This window comes from Sorex araneus, chromosome X (assembly GCF_027595985.1).
Source record: "Sorex araneus isolate mSorAra2 chromosome X, mSorAra2.pri, whole genome shotgun sequence".
Taxonomy (NCBI): domain Eukaryota; kingdom Metazoa; phylum Chordata; class Mammalia; order Eulipotyphla; family Soricidae; genus Sorex; species Sorex araneus.
In genome coordinates, this window is record NC_073313.1 from 207808878 (window position 1) to 207827949 (window position 19072).

The following is a 19072-nucleotide window of genomic DNA, read 5'->3' on the forward strand; positions in this document are numbered from 1 at the left end:
GCCACACCTGGCGATGCACAGGGGTTACTCCTGGCTCTGCACTCAGGAATTACCGCTGGCCATGCTCAGGGGACCATATGGGATGCCGGGATTCGAACCCGGGTCGGCCACGTGCAAGGCAAACGCCCTACCTGCTGTGCTATCACTCCAGCCCCATGTTTACTCCAGTTTTAACAACTTTTTCTGTGTTCATTTTTTAAAGGAGTCTTTTCAGTGGTGCTCTGGTATCCGAAAGACCACACCAGTAACACAACCCTGCAGTTCAGATATAAACGTTTGATGCTGACATCACTTTTTTTTTTTTGATGCCAGGAGCCAACTGGGCTAAACCTTGTATCTCCTCACCCTATTAGTTGTTGTAATGAAAAGAAAAATACTGTATCTATTAGAAAACTACTAGGCTAAAAGTTTATTAGGACTATGCTTGAGGGCAGTGTATTATACTAAAAATAAAAGAATGCACAACATAGTTCTAGTTTGGATCTCAGTTGTGCGATTTACAAAAGTAATTAATTTCCTCATAAGAAGTGGCAAAAATATTACCTTAAAGAGTTATAAGAACAGTTAAGCTTTCAGTTATAAAGCATTATGTAATTCCACAATAATTCTTGGCACAAATTAGTATATATTTATTGAAAATCTTCTGGCTTAACACTATCAAAAAAAAAAGATAAAATCGATTGATAAAAATGACTCTGAATAAGAATATTTTATTACAACACTCCACACCTCCTTAAAACCTTTTTATACCCATAATTTCACAATGAATAATGCCCAAGTGTTTCAAAATACTAAAGTCTACCAGGCTAATTTTTATACCATTAGCGATAAGCTAAGTATCACATGGGAGAGAAATAAACCTTAAAAATTGAGATACCCTTACAAAAACTGTTGTAAAAATATTGAATGCTTAAAAAAATGGAAAACACAGAAACAAAGAAAGAAAAACAGAAAAGCTTAATCAGAACTAGTATTTTCATTTCAATATACACAAGAAAAATCCACCAGTATTTCTCAGTAATTCAACTCTTTTGAACAAAACACCATCCAACATAGGAAGTGGCATTATCTAAAAAGTTGTAACTGAGGTATCCTACATCTCCCTCAGTACACAAATAAAAAATCACTAGACAACCTAGAGTGGTCCTGGGAGTTGCCATAGTAATGCATTACAATGAAAATCTCTAACACAACCAAGCACACATACACACACAAAAAAAAAAATGGAGGGACACTAAGAAAGAATAAAATATATGCATTCTCTATCTATGGAAATGGGTGAGAAAAATCATACCACTAGTTACACAGCATTTGAGAAGGACCGACACAATTCCCACAAATAGCTTTATGAAACTCAGAACAAGCAAAGGAGTATAATTGGAAACTAGTCTGAAGTTTGAAGCTAAGGTAAAAACCTAACAGCCATTCTTAAGTATTCAAGTTTCTTAAAATCCTCCACAAACACTAACAAGTCAGACTTTAAATAAAACAATTAGTCAGTGAGTTATGATAGACCTTATTTCAAGAAATAGAAAAAATAACATGAATATTTGTATAAGCTCACCAACATTTACATTTAAACACAAAATGTACAACCTACATAGCAGCAGGTTATGATTTTCAAAATATCTACCCGTGAAGTTTATTATACTTAAAAACAAATGACAAATTCATACCAGTGCAAATTGTCAATAGTATCCCAAAGGTCGACCTTTTCTTTGTATTCCCTGATTTACTACTAAATTAGTGACATAGTTTTTAAAATAAAGTAAAAAAGAGCCTTGCCAACTTTGGTTGTGGGACATTACAGGTCAAGACTGCTTTGTGGCTACACCCATTCAGCAATGTTCTGAGGGTAATCAAACACTCCTGGCAAGGACCAGGATGAACCCTATTATATTTCAACAAATTCTAAATTCAAAATACTTAAAACAAATGCCAAGTGCACCCAACTGACTTTACACTCCCCTCTTAAAAGTTCTGACTTCAAGTTGAATTGAATGTATTTTTCCACTTGATTTTAAGCATGAAAATATGCAATAGGGAATACTGAACTGAATCCCAGAATAGAAAATGGGCATTTAGAAGGGAAAACTAGTGACTTCAGAATAAGGTCTATAATTTTAAATAGTTTCATACTGTTGTTTCCCAGTTTTGACATGTGCCAAGGTCCTATTAGTATCAGGGGAAGCAGTGTGAAGAGGACAGGGTCATACTTGCACCTACAACTTTTCTATGAATGTAAATTATTGAAAATAAAGTATTTTTCCAGTTATCTGAGTAATTAAGATTGCGTGCACACATTTTTATAGGAAAAATAGGGAAAAGACCCTATGAAATCACTTAAAGTTACTTCCTAAGAGCTACATGTCTAAACTTCATTTTTTTGAAGTGGGGAAACAACTCATTTGCTAAGTCAAACATTATCAAGCAGGTCTTTACTCGGTCAAAAATTTATACACAGGTACCAGGCATACACAGGGAAAAAAGGGGGTGGGGGAGGAGAAAGATGCTGACTTAGTCTAGATCATATTTACCTGGCTGGAAATGTGATGTGAACAGAGATTTACCAGTTCACAGGAGGGACTGAAGGAAGCATGGAAACAACTTTCCAACAAGTATGTATCATCAAAGAAAGCTAAACTTGGACATAGTATTCTATTCCCTGGGCAGAGTCGTATCTATGACAGGTATATAAATATTTTTCATCCCTGACTTCCTCCTTTGCTCCTCCCCACCCCCATCAATGAGCTAATACTTAAATCTGCTTCACTGCAGAGAAACTATTTTGCTCAAATTGAAAATTTTAAAAAATAATTAGAAGTTGGGGCTGGAGAGAGAGCACAGTGGGTAGGGCGTTTGCCTTGCACGCGGCCGACCCAGGTTCAAATCCCAGCATCCCATATGGTCCCCTGAGCACGGCCAGGGGTAATTCCTGAGTACAGAGCCAGGAGTAACCCCTGTGCATCGCCAGGTATGACCCAAAAACCAAAAAATAATAATAATAATAATAATAATAATAATAATAATTAGAAGCAGTCTTTTTGCAATTTCACTTATACAGTGCTTTTATCAAGATTAACAGTCGACTTATTTTGGCACTGAGATGCTGGAGGGGTATAGTTCATTTTCTTAAAAGTTCATCCTAAATTCTCTTAAAAAGCAGCATCTCTCAGAATTGTTAATTTGCTTATAAAATGCGACTAAATCCAGTATCATACTTTCAAGACACTAAAACCACTCACATCCTTCTCCAATATAATCTCTATCACTAAAATGTTAAATACTTAACAACTTGGTCTAACTTTAACATAACATTAGCTTAACTTTTAATGCTTGGCCCTATTAAGAATTTCCTACCAACTATAACAAACTTTTTGTCCTGAAAAATCGGTTGAAAGTGTATACTTTTCACAAACTAATTCCTACAAAGCAACACTGAAAAAGGTTTCAACCATGTTAAGTTAAACTAGCACAATAAACCAAACAAATACAAAATTCACAAGTCTAAAAACCAATTTCTAGCTAATTTGTATTAAGCCTTCCTGTAACATCAGTCGGCTCCTCCCCCTGCCCCACTAAAAAGCACTACAAGGATTCCACCACAACCCATCAGACTAGCAATTACAATAAAATAAAAATACAGCTTTTTCAACCAAACTCAACTCTGCGCATGGCCAACATTAACAAGGACGTAAAAGACAATCTCTTACAAGTACTTTTGTTCCTAACCCTGGTATTCACATTCAGTTTCAAAAGCCCTAAGTAACTTGAAAGATTGCAATGGGTCGTTAATCAAACGATTCACTTCACTCACGGGAACTTAAGGCCAAATCTAACTCGGATCTGCAGGACCCAAAAACCTCAACAAGAAGGAGACCACCAAGCACCACCACCAAAAAAAAAAAAGTATTCCAAAAGTGTGCTCGCTCACCACAGCACACAAAAGGCCAATTCAAAGAGTAGGTAGGCCTCCGTCCCTTTCCTCGCTTCTTTAAACCGATTACGACTTCCATCACTTGCACCGAACCCCTTTCACAACCGCAGAGAAGGCGCCGGCATCAGAAGCAGGAAAAGCCCCCCAAAGGCGAGCGCGGGCTGCGGCGGCTGCTGCTCCCCGCGGGCGGCCCGCCTGGAGGGCTGTGCTTTGCACACGCGGACGCGCTCGGGCCCCGGAGTTCCCAGGACGCAGACCAACTGCCCCAACATCCATTTTGGAGCCCGCTTTCCCCTTCATCCCCCCGCCCCCAACACACTACTACCACCATTACCACCACCATTACCACCCCCCCTTCTCTCCGCCTTCATTTTGTCGAGAATTTTTTCAGATCGCGGTGCCGCAGTGACAACAGCGAGCGCGCCTGGGGCCGCCAAGCTGCTCCCGGGAGGCGGGGAGCGGAGGAGAAAGGGCGGCGGGCGCGGGCGGCGGGCGCGGGCGGCGGGCGGCGGGTGGCGAGCGGGCGGGCGGGGGGCGGGCGGCGGGCGCGGGCAGGCCGGGGCGGGCGGCGGGCGGGCGGCGGGCAGGCCGGGCCGCGGCGGAGGCGGGCCGCGCGACACTTACCGCTTCGGCAGCGGCGGCGGCGGGGGCCCCGGCGGCGGCGGCCGCCTCCTGGTCGTCGTCGCCCGGCGATGGCGGCCCTATCGTGCTGCAGGTATGGTCGTCGTCGCCCGGCGATGGCGGCCCTATCTTGCTGCAGGTAGCGGCCAGCAGAGCGAGCGGTGACGGCTGAGTGTCCTACCCCCGGTGGGCGGGTTCAGAGAGGGAGACAGGGGGGAGGGGGTGGCGGTTAGGGCCAGGCCGCCGCTCGCGCAGGAAGTGAGCCGGGTCTTCCTTCGCCAGCCCGCGCTCTCCTTCTCCTCCTCCTCCTCCTCCTCCGCCTGCGGCGGCCCGCGGGCTCCCGCTCCTCCGCGGCCTCGCGCGCACCCCGGGCAGCGCGCCGGGGCCTGCAACCTCCCGGCCGGCCCCCACCCCCGTGCGGGCGCCCCCGCGGCCTCGCGCAACACACTCGCTGGCGACGGGGTGGAGCGCGCGCGCACAGACAGACAGACAGACAAACACACACACACACACACACACAGAGGCACACCCGAGCGGACACGCGGACACACACACACACACACACACACACACAAAAAGGCGGCGGTGGCGGCGGCGGCGGCGGCGGCGGCGGGCGGGGGAGCGCGCGGGCGCGCGGGGCGGGAGCGTTGGCGCCGCGGGCGGGCGGGCGGGCGCGCGGGCAGCTCCCGGGGCGGGCGGGGGGAGGGGCGCGCGGGGCGGGCAGGCGAGCGGGCGGGGGGACCAGGCGCGCGCGGGGCGGGAGGGGAGAGGCGAGGGGAGGAGAAAACGGCGCGCGGGGAGGAGAGGCGAGGAGGAGGAGGAGGAGGAGGAGGAGGGGAGGAGGGGTGGGGGGCGCCGCCCCGGGGCTCCGCCGCTCCTCACCTGGGCCGCCGCCGCCGCCGCCACCACCGCGCCGTTCCCCGGCGGCTGCTGCTGCTGGGGCTGCAGATAGTCACCGTGGCCGCCGCCGCTGCTGCCGCCGCCGCCGCCGCCGCTGCTGTCCACGTCCAAGGCAGCCATTTCCTCTTGTTTCACGGGCTTTTCGGGAGCTGCAGGCACAGCGCGGGGGGGAGGGGTTGGGGGAGGGGGGAGGCGGGAGGGAGGGGGCCCGCGGGCCGCGCCGAGGTTACTCCCCGAGCCCGGACCCGCGCCCGCCCCTCCCCCACCCGCCCCCCGGCGGCGATGGCGGCGGCGGCGGCGGCGCGGCGGCGGCTCCCTCCTCCCCTCCCGCGGCTGCCCCCGCCCGCCGCTGCCTGTAACCCTCCTCCTCCTCCTCTTTCCCTCCTCCTCCTCCTCCTCCTCCCCGCGCTGCCCCTGCCCCCTCTCCTCTCTCCTCTCCTCCCCTTTCCCTTCGCGCCGCTCGCTCGCTCGCACTCGCGCTCGCTTCTCTCGCACCGTCAGTCACTCGCACACACACGCGCCCGCCCGCCGCCCGCGCCGCACGCCGGGGGATGCGCTCCCGGCGGAGCCGGCCGGGCCGCCCAACCCCGGGGCCCTGACGCGGGGGGGAAAACAGCAGCGTGGCCGGGGCTTGAGGCGGGGGATCGGACAGTGGCTGGCCGGGGAAAGGGAGAGGAAGGCGGAGGGGAGTGCGGCTTCCGCCTGTCACAGACACTCGGTCGCACGGACGGGGCCGGGAGCCGCCAGCGGCGGCCCCGGGCGGGCTGTGGTCGGCGGCGGCGGCAAGGGTTGCTCTCTCGGCTTTACGTACCGGTCATAGTGTGTTTAGGGCACCTCAGGCGGGGCTCCCCGCCACCTTACACATGGTGAGGAGCGAAGGCGGCGGCGGCGGGAGAGGATGCGGGAAGCGGCGGCGGACACGGCCGGAGCGGTCCGGGGATTTTTTTTTCCTATTTTGATTGACTGTGCGGGAAACACAAAAGGTGGAGCCTCCAACCCAAAAGGGGGGAAGAGGGTGACAACCCGCACGGAAGTCCCGCCCCTCTTCTCCGCGCTCATTCGCTGCCGCGCTCCCCACCGACGGCGCTCATTGGCCCGGACGCCCGTCCGTCGTGCGGGCCGGCGGCGCGCTTCCTGTTTGCCCCCCCGGCTGGAAGGGGAGAGACAATGAGCGGCCGCGGCGGCGTAGGTTCCCGAGAGCGGCCAAAGCTCGCCTGTTACCCCGCTGTGCCCGCCTCGGTCGCCGGCTGCCGCTGCCAGGCCCCCAAGGCCGGCGCCTGGCCCACCTCGCAGGCTCTCGGGGCGGCCCCCGCCAGGTCGCGGGGGAGCCGGGCCTGGAAGGAAATCCGTCCCCGGCGGCTCCGGCTCCGCTCGACGCTTCCTCCATCGCGGCGGCAGCCTCCGCCGGATCTCCCCTGGGCCTCGCTCTCGCGGAGCCGCCGCTGCCCCGCACCGCCGGGAAGCCGCGCGCCGCTCAGCCCCGGGGCTGCCGCTGCGGCCGCTGCCGCTGCTGAGCAAACCAGACCCGCCCCACGGGCCCGAGGGGAGGGAGCTGGTATTGGGGGAGACACCCCCTCCGAGGCTGGAGGAGGATTTTTCTCGCACACACGTTCAGCTTCTAGAGTCACCGCCGGAGCCATCGCCTTCCCATCCCCCTGAGCCCCGGGGTTTCCAGCCCGACTCCCGCTGTTAGGTACCCTAGGAGGCCGGCGTGTAAAACGCAAACAAGAAAATATCTCAGGGCACCTCACCTACGGGGAGGAGTGCTCAGTCTGGCCACTTGGCCCCGACACAGGCGGTGCATTTCACGGAATACGTGGCAACTAAATACAATCAAAACACAATTTTCAAAAACCGCAGTCACAATTTTGCTGCACATTCTCTTGGTAACAAAAAAACTTGACAAGGTTAAACTTAAAAAAAATAAAGCCCCTCATCCATTACCCACATTGTTTACACAGCAAATTTTGGCAAAGTTTTGTTTTTGGAACATTTTGATTGCATTTTTAAGTCCCATTCACTTAATGCTCTAGGATAACACTCTACTCTGATATCCTTCCTGCCTACTGTCCTTGGAGGAAAAAAATGCCCAGGTTTTGTGTATATGTGAGTGAGTGCGAGGCCAACTGAGATAGATGGCTTTGCCTATTTGTGATTTTTTTTTTTTTGGTAGCTCTTCCAGGAAAGAGGCAGAGGTAGGTAGGATGCCAGCTGTGGACACGGTAGTTTTGTAATTAGAAAGCCAACAGTGATTCCTGAGAAATCAGTGGAGATTATTGTGACCATAATATCTTGCAATATCTAAGCAGTTGTGCCTGGGGGATATGGGTGTAGATGCAGTCAGTATAGATGAATAGTTAGATGTTGGGTGCCCAAATCCTTCCCCCCAAGAAAATTTTCAGACTGAGTTTGCATCTCAGTTCTAAAGCACCTGTGACTTCTCATAAGAAGGGAAGCATTGTGTAGCGACTTGGTACTTAATTGCAGGAGAGAATTTCCAAAGAAATGCAATGACCCTGAAAAAAACAAACTTGCTAAAATAAGATTTGAAATCCTGAATCCAAGAATTGGGTTGATCTCTTCTAAACAGAAAGACTTTTGGGGTGGGAGGGTGGGAGGGATACTGGGAACACTGGTGGAGGGGACTGGGCACTGGTGGAGGGATATAAACAAAATGCAAACATGAAAGCTCATAAGTTTGTAACTAACTCATGGTGATTCACTTAATAAAAAAGTAAACAGATTTTTGGTCCCACGTTAAGTAGAAGAATAATTTTAAAAAGTAAATAGTATAAATGATGCGCCATATTACATTTAGGTCTCAAAGGAAAAGTTGTAGAATATGTTGAATTCTAAAAAGTAAGGAAAGGTGCTTGAAAAGGAGGGAAAATGGAAGTGGAGAGAGAGAAAAATCTGTGTTGTCACTATTGGTGTGGGTGGAGGAAATGGAACCCAAGGCCTTCACGTGCAAGTCCAGGTCTCTGTCTCTGTATTATCACTTTCATGGATATGCTGGATAGAAATTATCTCCATAAAAGAGATGTTTCAGAGATGTTCCAGTGTTTCTTAGAAGTGGGGGTATGTTTTATGGGTCTCAGCACAGCCTGACCATGCCTTATTTAACTGAAGTCTTAGTTCATCCACCAAAGAGCAAAGTGCTAGGCCACAGGAATTCAATTCATTTCCTCATTGCCACTAATCAAATTGAGATGAAGGAATCATTTCAAACTCTTTGGTCTATAGGCGATTCGGATAAGAAGCAAAAACACTTCCTCTAGTCTTTCTGGAAAGAGCCAATAATAACCTACCAAATTAAACTATTCTTTTAGTGCAATATTTTTAGAGGTATGCATCAAAAATACCACTACTTCACAGATACAGAGAACCCGTTCAGGCTATATGTAAAAGTTACTGTTATAAAACATGAAGACCGAATAGAGTCTGGAAAGAATACTAATTTTATCTTTCTAGTCCAATACCACAATCAAATCAAATCTTGCAGTAGTTTACGATAATTAAAATATTTTGCTCTCTCAGTAAAAGACACTGTTGTGCCTACTGGTCCATTACCTAGAAATCTGAGTTGCAGTTGCTAAGGAGAAAGGGAAGGTCAATGCTAGATATCATTGATACTTTGTCCTTTTCAAAGGTGTTTTGAGGAAGCTCTGCTGGCCACTGTTTGCATCACAGGAGGTGTGGTGTTACTTCATTTTCCCTTATTCTTAATTTCAACACTTTGGGGAGGAAGTTTGGAGTCACACCCAGGGCTTCTCAGGGCTTACTCCTGGCTTTCTGTTTAAGGGGTGATTCCTGGAGATGCTAGGGATCAAACCGGAGTCAGCAGCATGCAAGGCAAGTGCCTTAACCCCTTAACTCCAGCCTGCTTATTTTTCCATCTTATACATGTTTCCATATGTTTTCTCAAATCCTTTGGAAACATCAGAAATGTCAATGAATCTAAGAGATTGCTACAGTTCCACTTCTACATGTTCTTTCACCCACCTTCAAGCCCCCTTTTGTCTACAAAGAGAAAGCCACACAGTAATGCCTTCTATACAATTGCAGGTGCCTAACCATTATGTATTGAAAACAGCTCCAACCCTAGTTACCTGCATTTCTCTCCTGTTTCCCTCATAGCCCTTGCTGCTTTCCTTCCCTCCTGAGCATCTGTTAAGTAGGTCCCATGAGATTGCTAGAATCTAACCATTTCTTAATCTAACATGTAATGTAGTTCCACCTGAATAAATGTCTAAGTATATAAATTTTGATGCTGAAATTATGACCCTCCTACACGTCCCTGGATCTCTTTAACCCATTTACACTAAATTTAAAGAATTTTCATGTTTGGTCTTACATTATCACTGTCATATGGCATTGACTAGGTCAAGCTAACCACTTTTATATTTCATATCCCTTCTACTTTCTAAAAGATATGCTTGAAAAACCTTAGCTCTTCCCTATTATTTTTTTTTCTTAACCTACCAAAACATTTCAAGCCTCTGCTGTAAGCCACCCCTTTCACTGTTTCACTTGAATCTTCACAGTCATTATTTTTGGGTTCTCATTTTATCGATGAGAAAACAGGCTTAGTAAGATATTATGACTTCTTTCTTTTTCAAATTAAGTGGCAGTCAATATTCAAACCCACACAAATCACCTATCAATTCTTCTTAAATGATCAATTTCACAGTTACCCACCTATTATATGAGAAAAAAAGGATAAAGCATTGAAAAATAGATACAGTACATACTATTTATAAGGAAGATCATTTTTTTTTCTTTTTGGGTCATACCTGGCGATGCTTAGGGATTACTCCTGGCTCTGCACTCAGGAATTACTGCTGCTAGTAGTGCTCCAGGGACTGTATAGAATGCCAGGGATCAAACCCAGGTTGGCTGCGTGCAAGGCAAACACCCTCCCCTCCCCACTGTACTACTGCTCTGTCCCCAGGAAAAATCATTTTGAGAAAAAATTTTCTTTTTTTTTTTTGCTTTTTGGGTCATACCTGGCGATGCACAGGGGTTACTCATGGCTCTGCACTCAGGAATTACCCCTGGCCGTGCTCAGGGGACCATATGGGATGCTGGGATTTGAACCCGGGTCGGCTGCGTGCAAGGCAAACGCCCTACCCGCTGTGCTATCTCTCCAGCCCCGAGAAAAACTTTTCTTAAAGTGTGAGCTCCTTGTGTTCAGGGTCATATATTTTGAATGTACTAACCAATCCCTAATATGTTGTGGATGTTTAATATCCAGCAGAAAGTCTGTCAAGACAATTATCTTGTGGGGAAATGAATGATGAATTAAAAATTACAATGAACTAATACTGTATGATAAAATTTCTTTCACCTTATAATAGTTCACATCTATCAAGAGCACCTTCCCCATAAAAGTTAGGCCCTCATTTTCATTCAAGCTCCTCACAAACAATACTACCGTGGTACAAAGGACTGAGGTTCTCATAATTCAAGGAATCCCATTCTCTTTTCCAGCCTGTTGACAACCCTGAATGTTCTGGATTTTCTAATTACCCCTAATTCTTCATGTTAATTCAGGAAGCTTAGTCCACTGACATCACACTTCTGAATCATCCCAATTTTCTGAGAAAAGATGGCTTCTGTAGTTCCACCTTGTAGAATTTGTCTTAGAAGAATATAGAAAACTCATGTATGTAAAGCAGCAAACTATGAGGTAGCTTTACTTAATAAGTAATAATAACCTGATGGCACTAAGTTTAGTGTCCTTGGTTCCCCTCACCCCCACCCCATTAGCACCAGGGATTGAATTGAGGGCATGGTAGGTCACATGACTACCACTGAGTCATATCTCTGGCCCTGGAGTAAAGTATCCTTAAATAATAAGCAACAACCGTCAGCTTGAACTGTATCCATAATTACTTCGTGATTCAATCTCTATCTTATATTGGATTTTTGTCCTTTCCTTTAGTTCTGCAAATAAGACATAACCCCCAACAACTTCTAAAAACAGTCAATTATATCCAAAGCCTAGGTAGAGGAGGTAGGGGGAAAAAGAAAAGAAAGCATGGAAAAGTTTGGCTAAAACTGTAGAAAATGATGAAAACAAGTCTGGGTTTTTTGTTTTGTTTTTTGTTTATTTGATATGTGGATTTGGGGGCCACACCTGGCAGTGCTCAGAAGCTTTCCTGAGCTCTGGGATCAGTGTCAGATATGATCCCTGGCAGTGCTAAGGGATAATATGTGGTACCGGGGCCATACACAAGGCGGTCTTACCTCCTGAGAGATGGTATCTCTCCTTTGGCCCTGTAAAAGCAGGTTTTTTGGGTGGTGGTGTTTGTTTGTTTGTTTGTTTTTTAAGGTAGAGGGCCTCCTAAGTGGTTCTCAGGAGTTGGGTGGGGGTGGTGGGACCACTGGCAATCCCCAGTCTAAAGACAGTAGTTCAATGCAAGGATCCAAGGATATGATGCTGCTCAGCCCTGAGTGCAGGGGATACCTGCCTGGATCACCGTGTCAATGCTGGGAACCTCGAGGGCTATGCTCAGAAGTGCTGAGGGTAGGGGTGACAGGTGAGGGGGCGGTGGAAGGGAACCTCAGGCTGCAGCCCTGATGGTCAGAGGACCATGTGGTGCCAGGAATTGAACCCAGATCAGGAACATGTCTGGCGTGTGCCTTAACTGCTATATTTTCTCCCAGTTCCTATTGTTTTACTTTATTTCATTTTATTTTTTGTTTGGGAGGCACACTAGGAAGTGCTTGGAGTCTATTTCCAGCTTATTACTTAGGGGTTACTCCCAGGGGTTCTCAGGGGACCGTGAGCTGCCGTGGATCAGACCCAGGCCTCCCACAAGCCAGTTCTGAGCTTCAACCCTCTGAGAAATTTCTATGGCCTACAGAGTATATTATGATATCATTTGCTATTACTAATCTGTTTGCCCAAAATACTTCATAATCATTAAACAAATAAGAAAATGAATAAATAAATGAATCCTTGGCAGAGGTAGTAAAATAAGCATGCCCAGGCAACTGATTGACGAAGGTAGGGTAAAGGGAAGAGTGATTCATATGTGACTTTCAGTTACTGGAAAGATGAGCTGGTATTAAAAAATATAAAATATGGGCATGGGAGGGACAGTCATGAGTTGGTTTTAGATGTTTTAAGTGCTAGGAGGAGATCTATGTGATATCAGCAGCCTGTTATAAATTTGAATCTAGGGCTAAAAATGAGACGCACGAGTAGTGCATGGATTTGGAAATCTATAAGATAGAAAACAGACATTTTGGGGAGCCAGAAAGGGGTTAAAGCACATACCTTGCATCCAGCAGGCTCCAGGTCCATTCCCAGCACTACATGGTTCCCCGCACATTGCCAGGTGCAGCTCCGGACAACCCTGGGTACTATCCAGGTGGCCCAGGTAATCCCTAGCAATTCCTTGATGTGCATTTCAGGCCCTTGGCAATGTACCACCAGCCAAATTAGCTGAGAATTTCTGGGAAGGGACTTGGAGTCACCTGAACATCACTTGGGAGTCCCCCCTCAAAAAAAAAAAATGTGTATTTACATATTAGTCTCTTTCAGGATCAGGGGAATGAGGACTGTCATTGTTACTGTTTGGGGCATATCAAGTATGCCACGGGTAGCTCGCCAGGCTCTGCCGTGCGGTGGGATATTCTTGGTAGCTTGCCCAGCTCTCCGAGAGGAATGGAGGCTTTTGGGGAGGCCTCTAATCGCCTTTACAGGTATTCCCAGTCTACTGAATGTAAGCTTTTGGCCGACTGGCATGTTGTAACGATGTTGTAAAGAGCCTCCAATATGCCATCAAACTACACTAGCACTCGACAGGGACAAATGGAGACGTTACTGGCGCCTGCTCAAGCAAATCGATGAACAACAGGATGACAGTGGTATAGTGATACAGTGACATATTAGTCTCTGTCCCTATCCTCAGTTCCTGGCAAAGTGCTCCTAAAACATTTTCTGATTTCTTAAGTGATAAGAGCACTCACTCATCTTTTATTCTGATATTTGGTCTTTGAACCTGGATCTTGAGATTGCTTCCCAATCCTTGGAATTTCCTGAATGATAGGAGTATCTTTTGCTCTGTCCTGATAAGCTTCTGGATGGGAACTGGTTAGTAGAATGGTTAAGTCATGATTAGAAGTTTGGAACTTTTAGCCATACACACCATGAGCCTCCAAGAGAGGCTGAAATGAGTTTAAAAGCAGCCATCTCAATGGAAACAAAGCACATAAGAACTGGTATTTGGTAGGAAACACGTCACTTGAGGAAGCTGGGGAATAGGACGGAGAGGAGACAACGTCTATGGTGGGGGGAAGCACTAAACTGAGAGGAGGAGGTGCTGAAAATTAGTGAAGCATTATATAGAACCTATCAGCAACAGTACTGTAAACCACAGTGTGAAGAAGTTAAAAAAAAAAAAAGCACCTCTCAAGAAGCAGACTGGTGGGGAGGCCAACAGGTGGGATGGGGGACATTGGTGCAGACACTGGTAAGGAATCTATATTGAAACACTGGATGCTTGAATTGTCAAGGCGCCGAAAATCAGATGGGCCAGACACGTAATTCGATTCAGAGACGACTGCTGGACTAGAGCTGTTACCGATTGGATTCCACAGGACATCAAAAGACTGCGTGGCCGCCCATCAAGGAGATGGTCAGACTTCTCCGTCAAAACCCTGAATGAACGATTAAGGCTCTTCCTGTTCCTGGAGCGAGCAGATATCATTGGGCTACACTAGCACTCAACAGGGACAAATGGAGATGTTACTGGCGCCCGCTCAAGCAAATTGAGGATCGATGGGATAACAAGTGACAAGTGGATTCTTGAAACCCAATCATGAATAACTTTTTCATTTCATGGTAACTAAATTAAAAGAACCTTCACAGTGACTAAAATGAAAGAAATTGTTTTAATTTTTGAAAAACTGGAAAAAATTGAAAAAGGAAAACAGCCTATCTGGAGCGTGAGGATTACGCTCACGCAAATCAATCAAAAAATCAATCAAATACTCAAAGGCTGAGCATATACTTGGTCTGCGGGAGACCAGGGTTCAGTCCTCGGCCCCTCGTGGTCCATGATGCACCACTGGGAGCAATACCAGAGCACTGGGCCAGGAGTAGTCCTCAAACACTATCAAATGTGACCCAAAACCAAACAAACTTGCAGAACTGTCTCACATGATGAAGCCTCCATAAAAATCCCTAAGGTGTGGAGTTTGGAGAATTTCTGGGTTGTTGAATGCATAGTGCTAGGAAGGTGACTTGCCTGGGACCAGACAGTGCCACATTCCTTCCCAATACCTTCTCTCTCTTTCTTGGTTCTTCATCTACATGAGACATAATAAACTGGTTAATGTTCGGTGTTGCCTTGATTTCTTTGAATCATTCCAGCATATTATCTATCACATTCAAGCAAGAGGTTGCCAGAACTTTACTTACATCCAATCAGAAGTGCCTGAGACTTAGGTTGATGTCTGAAGTGAGCACTTTATGGGGCTAAGCCCTTCACCGGCATGATCTGATGCTAATTCCAGGTAGTGTCAGAACAATTAAACTGTAGGACACCCAGCTGGGGTTAGAGAATAAACACACATTTAGTGACTAAAAGTGAAGTGTTCTAAGTACAGCACTTCTAACCTTTCACTCAACATCTTTTCATTCAATGTCATTTTGTCATAGCCTTGATGAGGAAAAGAAACTATTTCTAGCCAATGTTAAAGAAACATTATTCCCGATGTTAACCATTATTCTCATGCTAAAGAAATGCTATTATTTAAACTTGCTGTTTATAAGAACCTACTGATGACAATGTTAAAGTGAGGACTTCATATGTGTGAGAGTGGAGAGAAAGAGCATCCCCTCACCATCTTCTCAGGGCTGTGTCCACTTATCACACATGAACAAGTTTGTTTCTCCATCTGTAAAAGCCTCCCAGGTGAATATGCTTCTCTGTTGTCTTCTTTCTTAACCCACCCCTTCCCCTCCCTCTGTTGATCCTATTGTTGCAGTGACCAGAAGCAAACCGGCTTTGTTCTGGTGCTCGCACACTTGGCTAAAGCACTCACACACGTGCTTGCCCAGGATTGCAAGCCTGACCTTAGTGCCTAAGGAGAATCTGAGCTGCAGTGCTCACCAAAAGGTCCACACCTTTTGTGGTGGACTCATGTAAAACTCACCTGGCTGTAGTATGCCAGGAAAACACATATGGTGCCCACAACTGCCAGGACTGCACTGCACACATGCCCGTGATCCCAGGGATGGAAATCTTGGCCTCTTGCTGGCAAAGCCAGTGCCTTAGCCGCTGAGCCATCTCCTGCGACCCTGTTTTCTTCTTTTTCCTTGGCCAAGGTTTCAATCCCTTGATCCCTATTGGCTGACTTTGTAATTTACCTCTACACACAGTTTCTGTGCCTATCATCCTACTTGAAATCGAGTTTTTTTTTTTCTTTTTGGGTCACACCCAGTTTTGCTCAGAGATTACTCTTGGTTTTGCACTCAGGAATCACTCCTGGCAGTGCTCAGGGGAGCATATGGGATGCCAGGGATCGAACCCGGGCTAGCAGCATGCAAGGCAAAGGCCCTCCTCGCTGTACTATTGCTCCAGCCCCAAAATCGAATTCTGTTTGTTTGTTTGTTTGTTTGTTTGTTTGTTTTTTGGGGGGTCATACCTGGCAATGCACAGGGGTTACTCCTGGCTCTGCACTCAGGAGTTATCTCTGGCGGTGCTCAGGGGACCATATGGGATGCTGGGAATCGAACCTGGGTCGACCGCATGCAAGGCAAACGTCCTACCCGCTGTGCTATTGCTCCAGCCCCCAAAATCGAGTTCTTAAAGGTCTTCAATGACTTCCTTATTGCCAAATTCATGAATTACCCCCTCCCCCCATATTTTCACTCTTTTTTAGCTTTTCTCAACACATAGCTTTGTACACATTTCCTCTACAAATGTTTATCTCCTCTGTTTTTTCTCTTTTCTTTGTATGTGTGCCGCCTCGTCCAATAAAGCTAACTGTGATAATAGAAACATTTTGTTTGCCGTTTCCATTTGCAGTAGCCACTAATTCCATATGGTTATTGAGCCCTTGTGGTCAGTGTGAGCAGGAACTGAATTTTTTTCTCTTAATTTAGTGAATTTAGAGATAAATGGTCAGCTGCTGGGGAGACAGAACTTGCCTTGCATGCAGCTGACCCAGGTTGGACCCTCAACATTCTGTATGCCTCTCCCCCACACCCCAGAACCCTAAGACTGATCTCTCAGCACAGAGCCAGGAGTAAGCCCTTGGCACAGGCCGGTGTGGCCTCAAAACAAAAATTAAAAATATAAACGGTCAGAATGTGTTTGACGGCTACCAAATTGGGACAGTGAAGTTTAGATTTTCTTTCCCCTTTAAGCCCCTTAGTTATAAATATTACTTCAGTTTTATTATGTTTGAGTTTATAAGCTTCTCTTTACAAGTTTACCCTCCAGACTCTCAACCATTTAAGGATGTGACCCATCTCCAAATGTAGTCCCAAATCTTACCTTTTGTTGACTCCTGTCATCTGAGTTCTAGTTCTGAGTTCCAGCATTAAGCACTGTGCATCTCCATTTCCTTCCTCACTTACTCCTCAAATTCAGAATGTCAAAGTTGTCATTGTTTGGGGGAAGAAGGTTGTTGGGTCACACTCAAGGGTGCTCAAGGCTTACTGTTGACTCTGTGCTCAGGGGTCACTCCTGGCAGTGCTCCAGAGACCCTGTGGGTGCCAGAGATTGAAGTGCGGTCAGCTGCATAAGGCAAGAATGCTACCCACTGTACTATCCCTCCAGCCCCCAGAATGTTCAAAGCTGATCTCTGCAGACGAGTTCCTTGCTCCCTTCTGACCTCCCTGTCTCCGACAGCAATGACACCTTCCTTCTCTGACGCCCATTCATGAAATGACCTTTGACAACTCTCTGGCTTTCCCCCTGTCTTGGCAAGTGCCAACAAGATTTCCCCACACAATCTCTGAACCACACGTTCATTGAAACCACAAGATTTACCCAGCCCCTTCCCCTGCAGGATATTGCAGCTCCTAGCCTTAGAAGCAAATGCTTCCATGAAGCGACAAAATAGAAACACAAATTCAGGTACATAGAAAAGACAAAGTCTAAAGGATGCTGAGTACATTGCCAAAGCAGCAGCCTCCACATCCAGAAATTCCTGGAGAGACCAACAACTCTGTCGGAGCGAGCTCAGCACGCTTTACCCTGGCTGCAGCTCTAGGCCGGGCTGTTTCAACATTTTGTTTGTTTGGGTCACGCCCAGCTGTGCTCAAGGCTGTGCCTGCCTCTGCACTCAGGCTCTAGGAACCTAGCAGGCTCTGGGAACCAGATGGGGTGCTGCGTGCAGAGCAAATGCCCTACCTACTGTCCTAATCTCTCCAGCCCCTGCTTCAACGTTCCCCCTTCCTGTTTGCACCTGAGAAATCCAACTCGTCAAGAGTTGCCAAAAACACTTCGGCTTTGTTAGAGGTTGGTTTCAAATTCGAATTTTTTGTTCATTGGCGCATTCAGAAACCTTTTATTGCTGACAAATTTTTCAGTCTCCACATTCAGTTACATGATTCTATATGGGGGATGATGACCCACAGTTTAAGAATCTATGATCTAGGTTTGTGGTCTTTAACTGCTGGTTCATAGACCCGAGTGGGTCTGCAGGGGCAGGAAGGTTGGAAGCAACGGGTCTGTGGGTCTGCCACCTCGGGTAGCATGCTGGGCCACAGGCAAGACAGGTGCCACTGTAATAATCTTTCAATATCTTGCTCAAAACACTTCAATGACGGGTCACAAAGATAGGACAGTGGTTAAAGCACTTACCTTGCATGTGGCCAACCACTGTTTGAAACCCTGAAACCATTTATGGTCCTCTGAACACCACCAGGGCGTATCTCTGAGTACCAAGTCAGGAGTAGCCCTTGAGTGCTTACTGTCTGTCAGGTGTCCTTCCTTCCAGCCAGGCAAATTCTCATAAGCCTTAACTTCTTTCCATGAGGCCATTGCTTCCAGATATTTGTAATGCCTTTATCTTTCACATTTAGAGTATATACCCTTATTTTATTTACTTAGTTAATTAATTTTGGGGCCACATCTGCCAGTTCTCAGAGCTCACTCCTAACAACACACTTACGGATTACTTCTGAGGTGCAGGGGTTAAACCCAGGCCAGCCACATACAAGAGAAGTACCTACCTATTGAACTATCTTTCCACACACCCCCACTGTACCCTAATTTTAATTCCTGAAAGTTCTGTTTCCACTGTTTGAATCATCTGCATTTTATGCACAAATATGGCAACTCATCCAGTGCGCCCTCCAGGAAAGAGAAAGGTAAACTTAGAAGACCAAATAGTTCTTCATTGGTCCCACTGGGACTGGTGATGCACAGGGGTTACTCCTGGCTCTGCACTCAGGAATAACTCCTGGTGGTGCTCTGGAAATCATATAGTTTAATCTGGGGGTTGACCGTGGGCAAGGCAAATTACTCTACCTGCTGTACTATGGCTCCAGGCCCCCGCACTTTTCTTTAAAACAATGAATTTAACTCATTTGAATTTCAAATATTAAAGGAAAGCATTATATTTGTATGCTTTATCAAAAGAGGC

At 46.9% G+C, this 19072-nt stretch overlaps 1 protein-coding gene across 2 annotated transcripts in view; it reads right to left on the reverse strand.

Moving 5' to 3' along the window:
- SP3 (Sp3 transcription factor) overlaps positions 1 to 6955 on the reverse strand; it is a 59052-nt gene extending 52097 nt beyond the window's left edge. The window contains exons 1-3 of one of the 2 annotated variants that reach the window (XM_055121152.1): positions 6270 to 6955; positions 5441 to 5607; positions 4562 to 4735 (exon numbers count right to left, since the gene is read on the reverse strand). In XM_055121152.1, coding sequence (XP_054977127.1) covers positions 4562 to 4735; positions 5441 to 5607; positions 6270 to 6276 — 348 coding nt within the window. In that variant the 5' untranslated portion in view covers positions 6277 to 6955. The remainder of the gene's footprint in view (positions 1 to 4561; positions 4736 to 5440; positions 5608 to 6269) is intronic. The other variant, XM_055121153.1, reaches the window with a different exon arrangement.
- Between the last annotated feature and the right edge of the window lie 12117 nt (positions 6956 to 19072).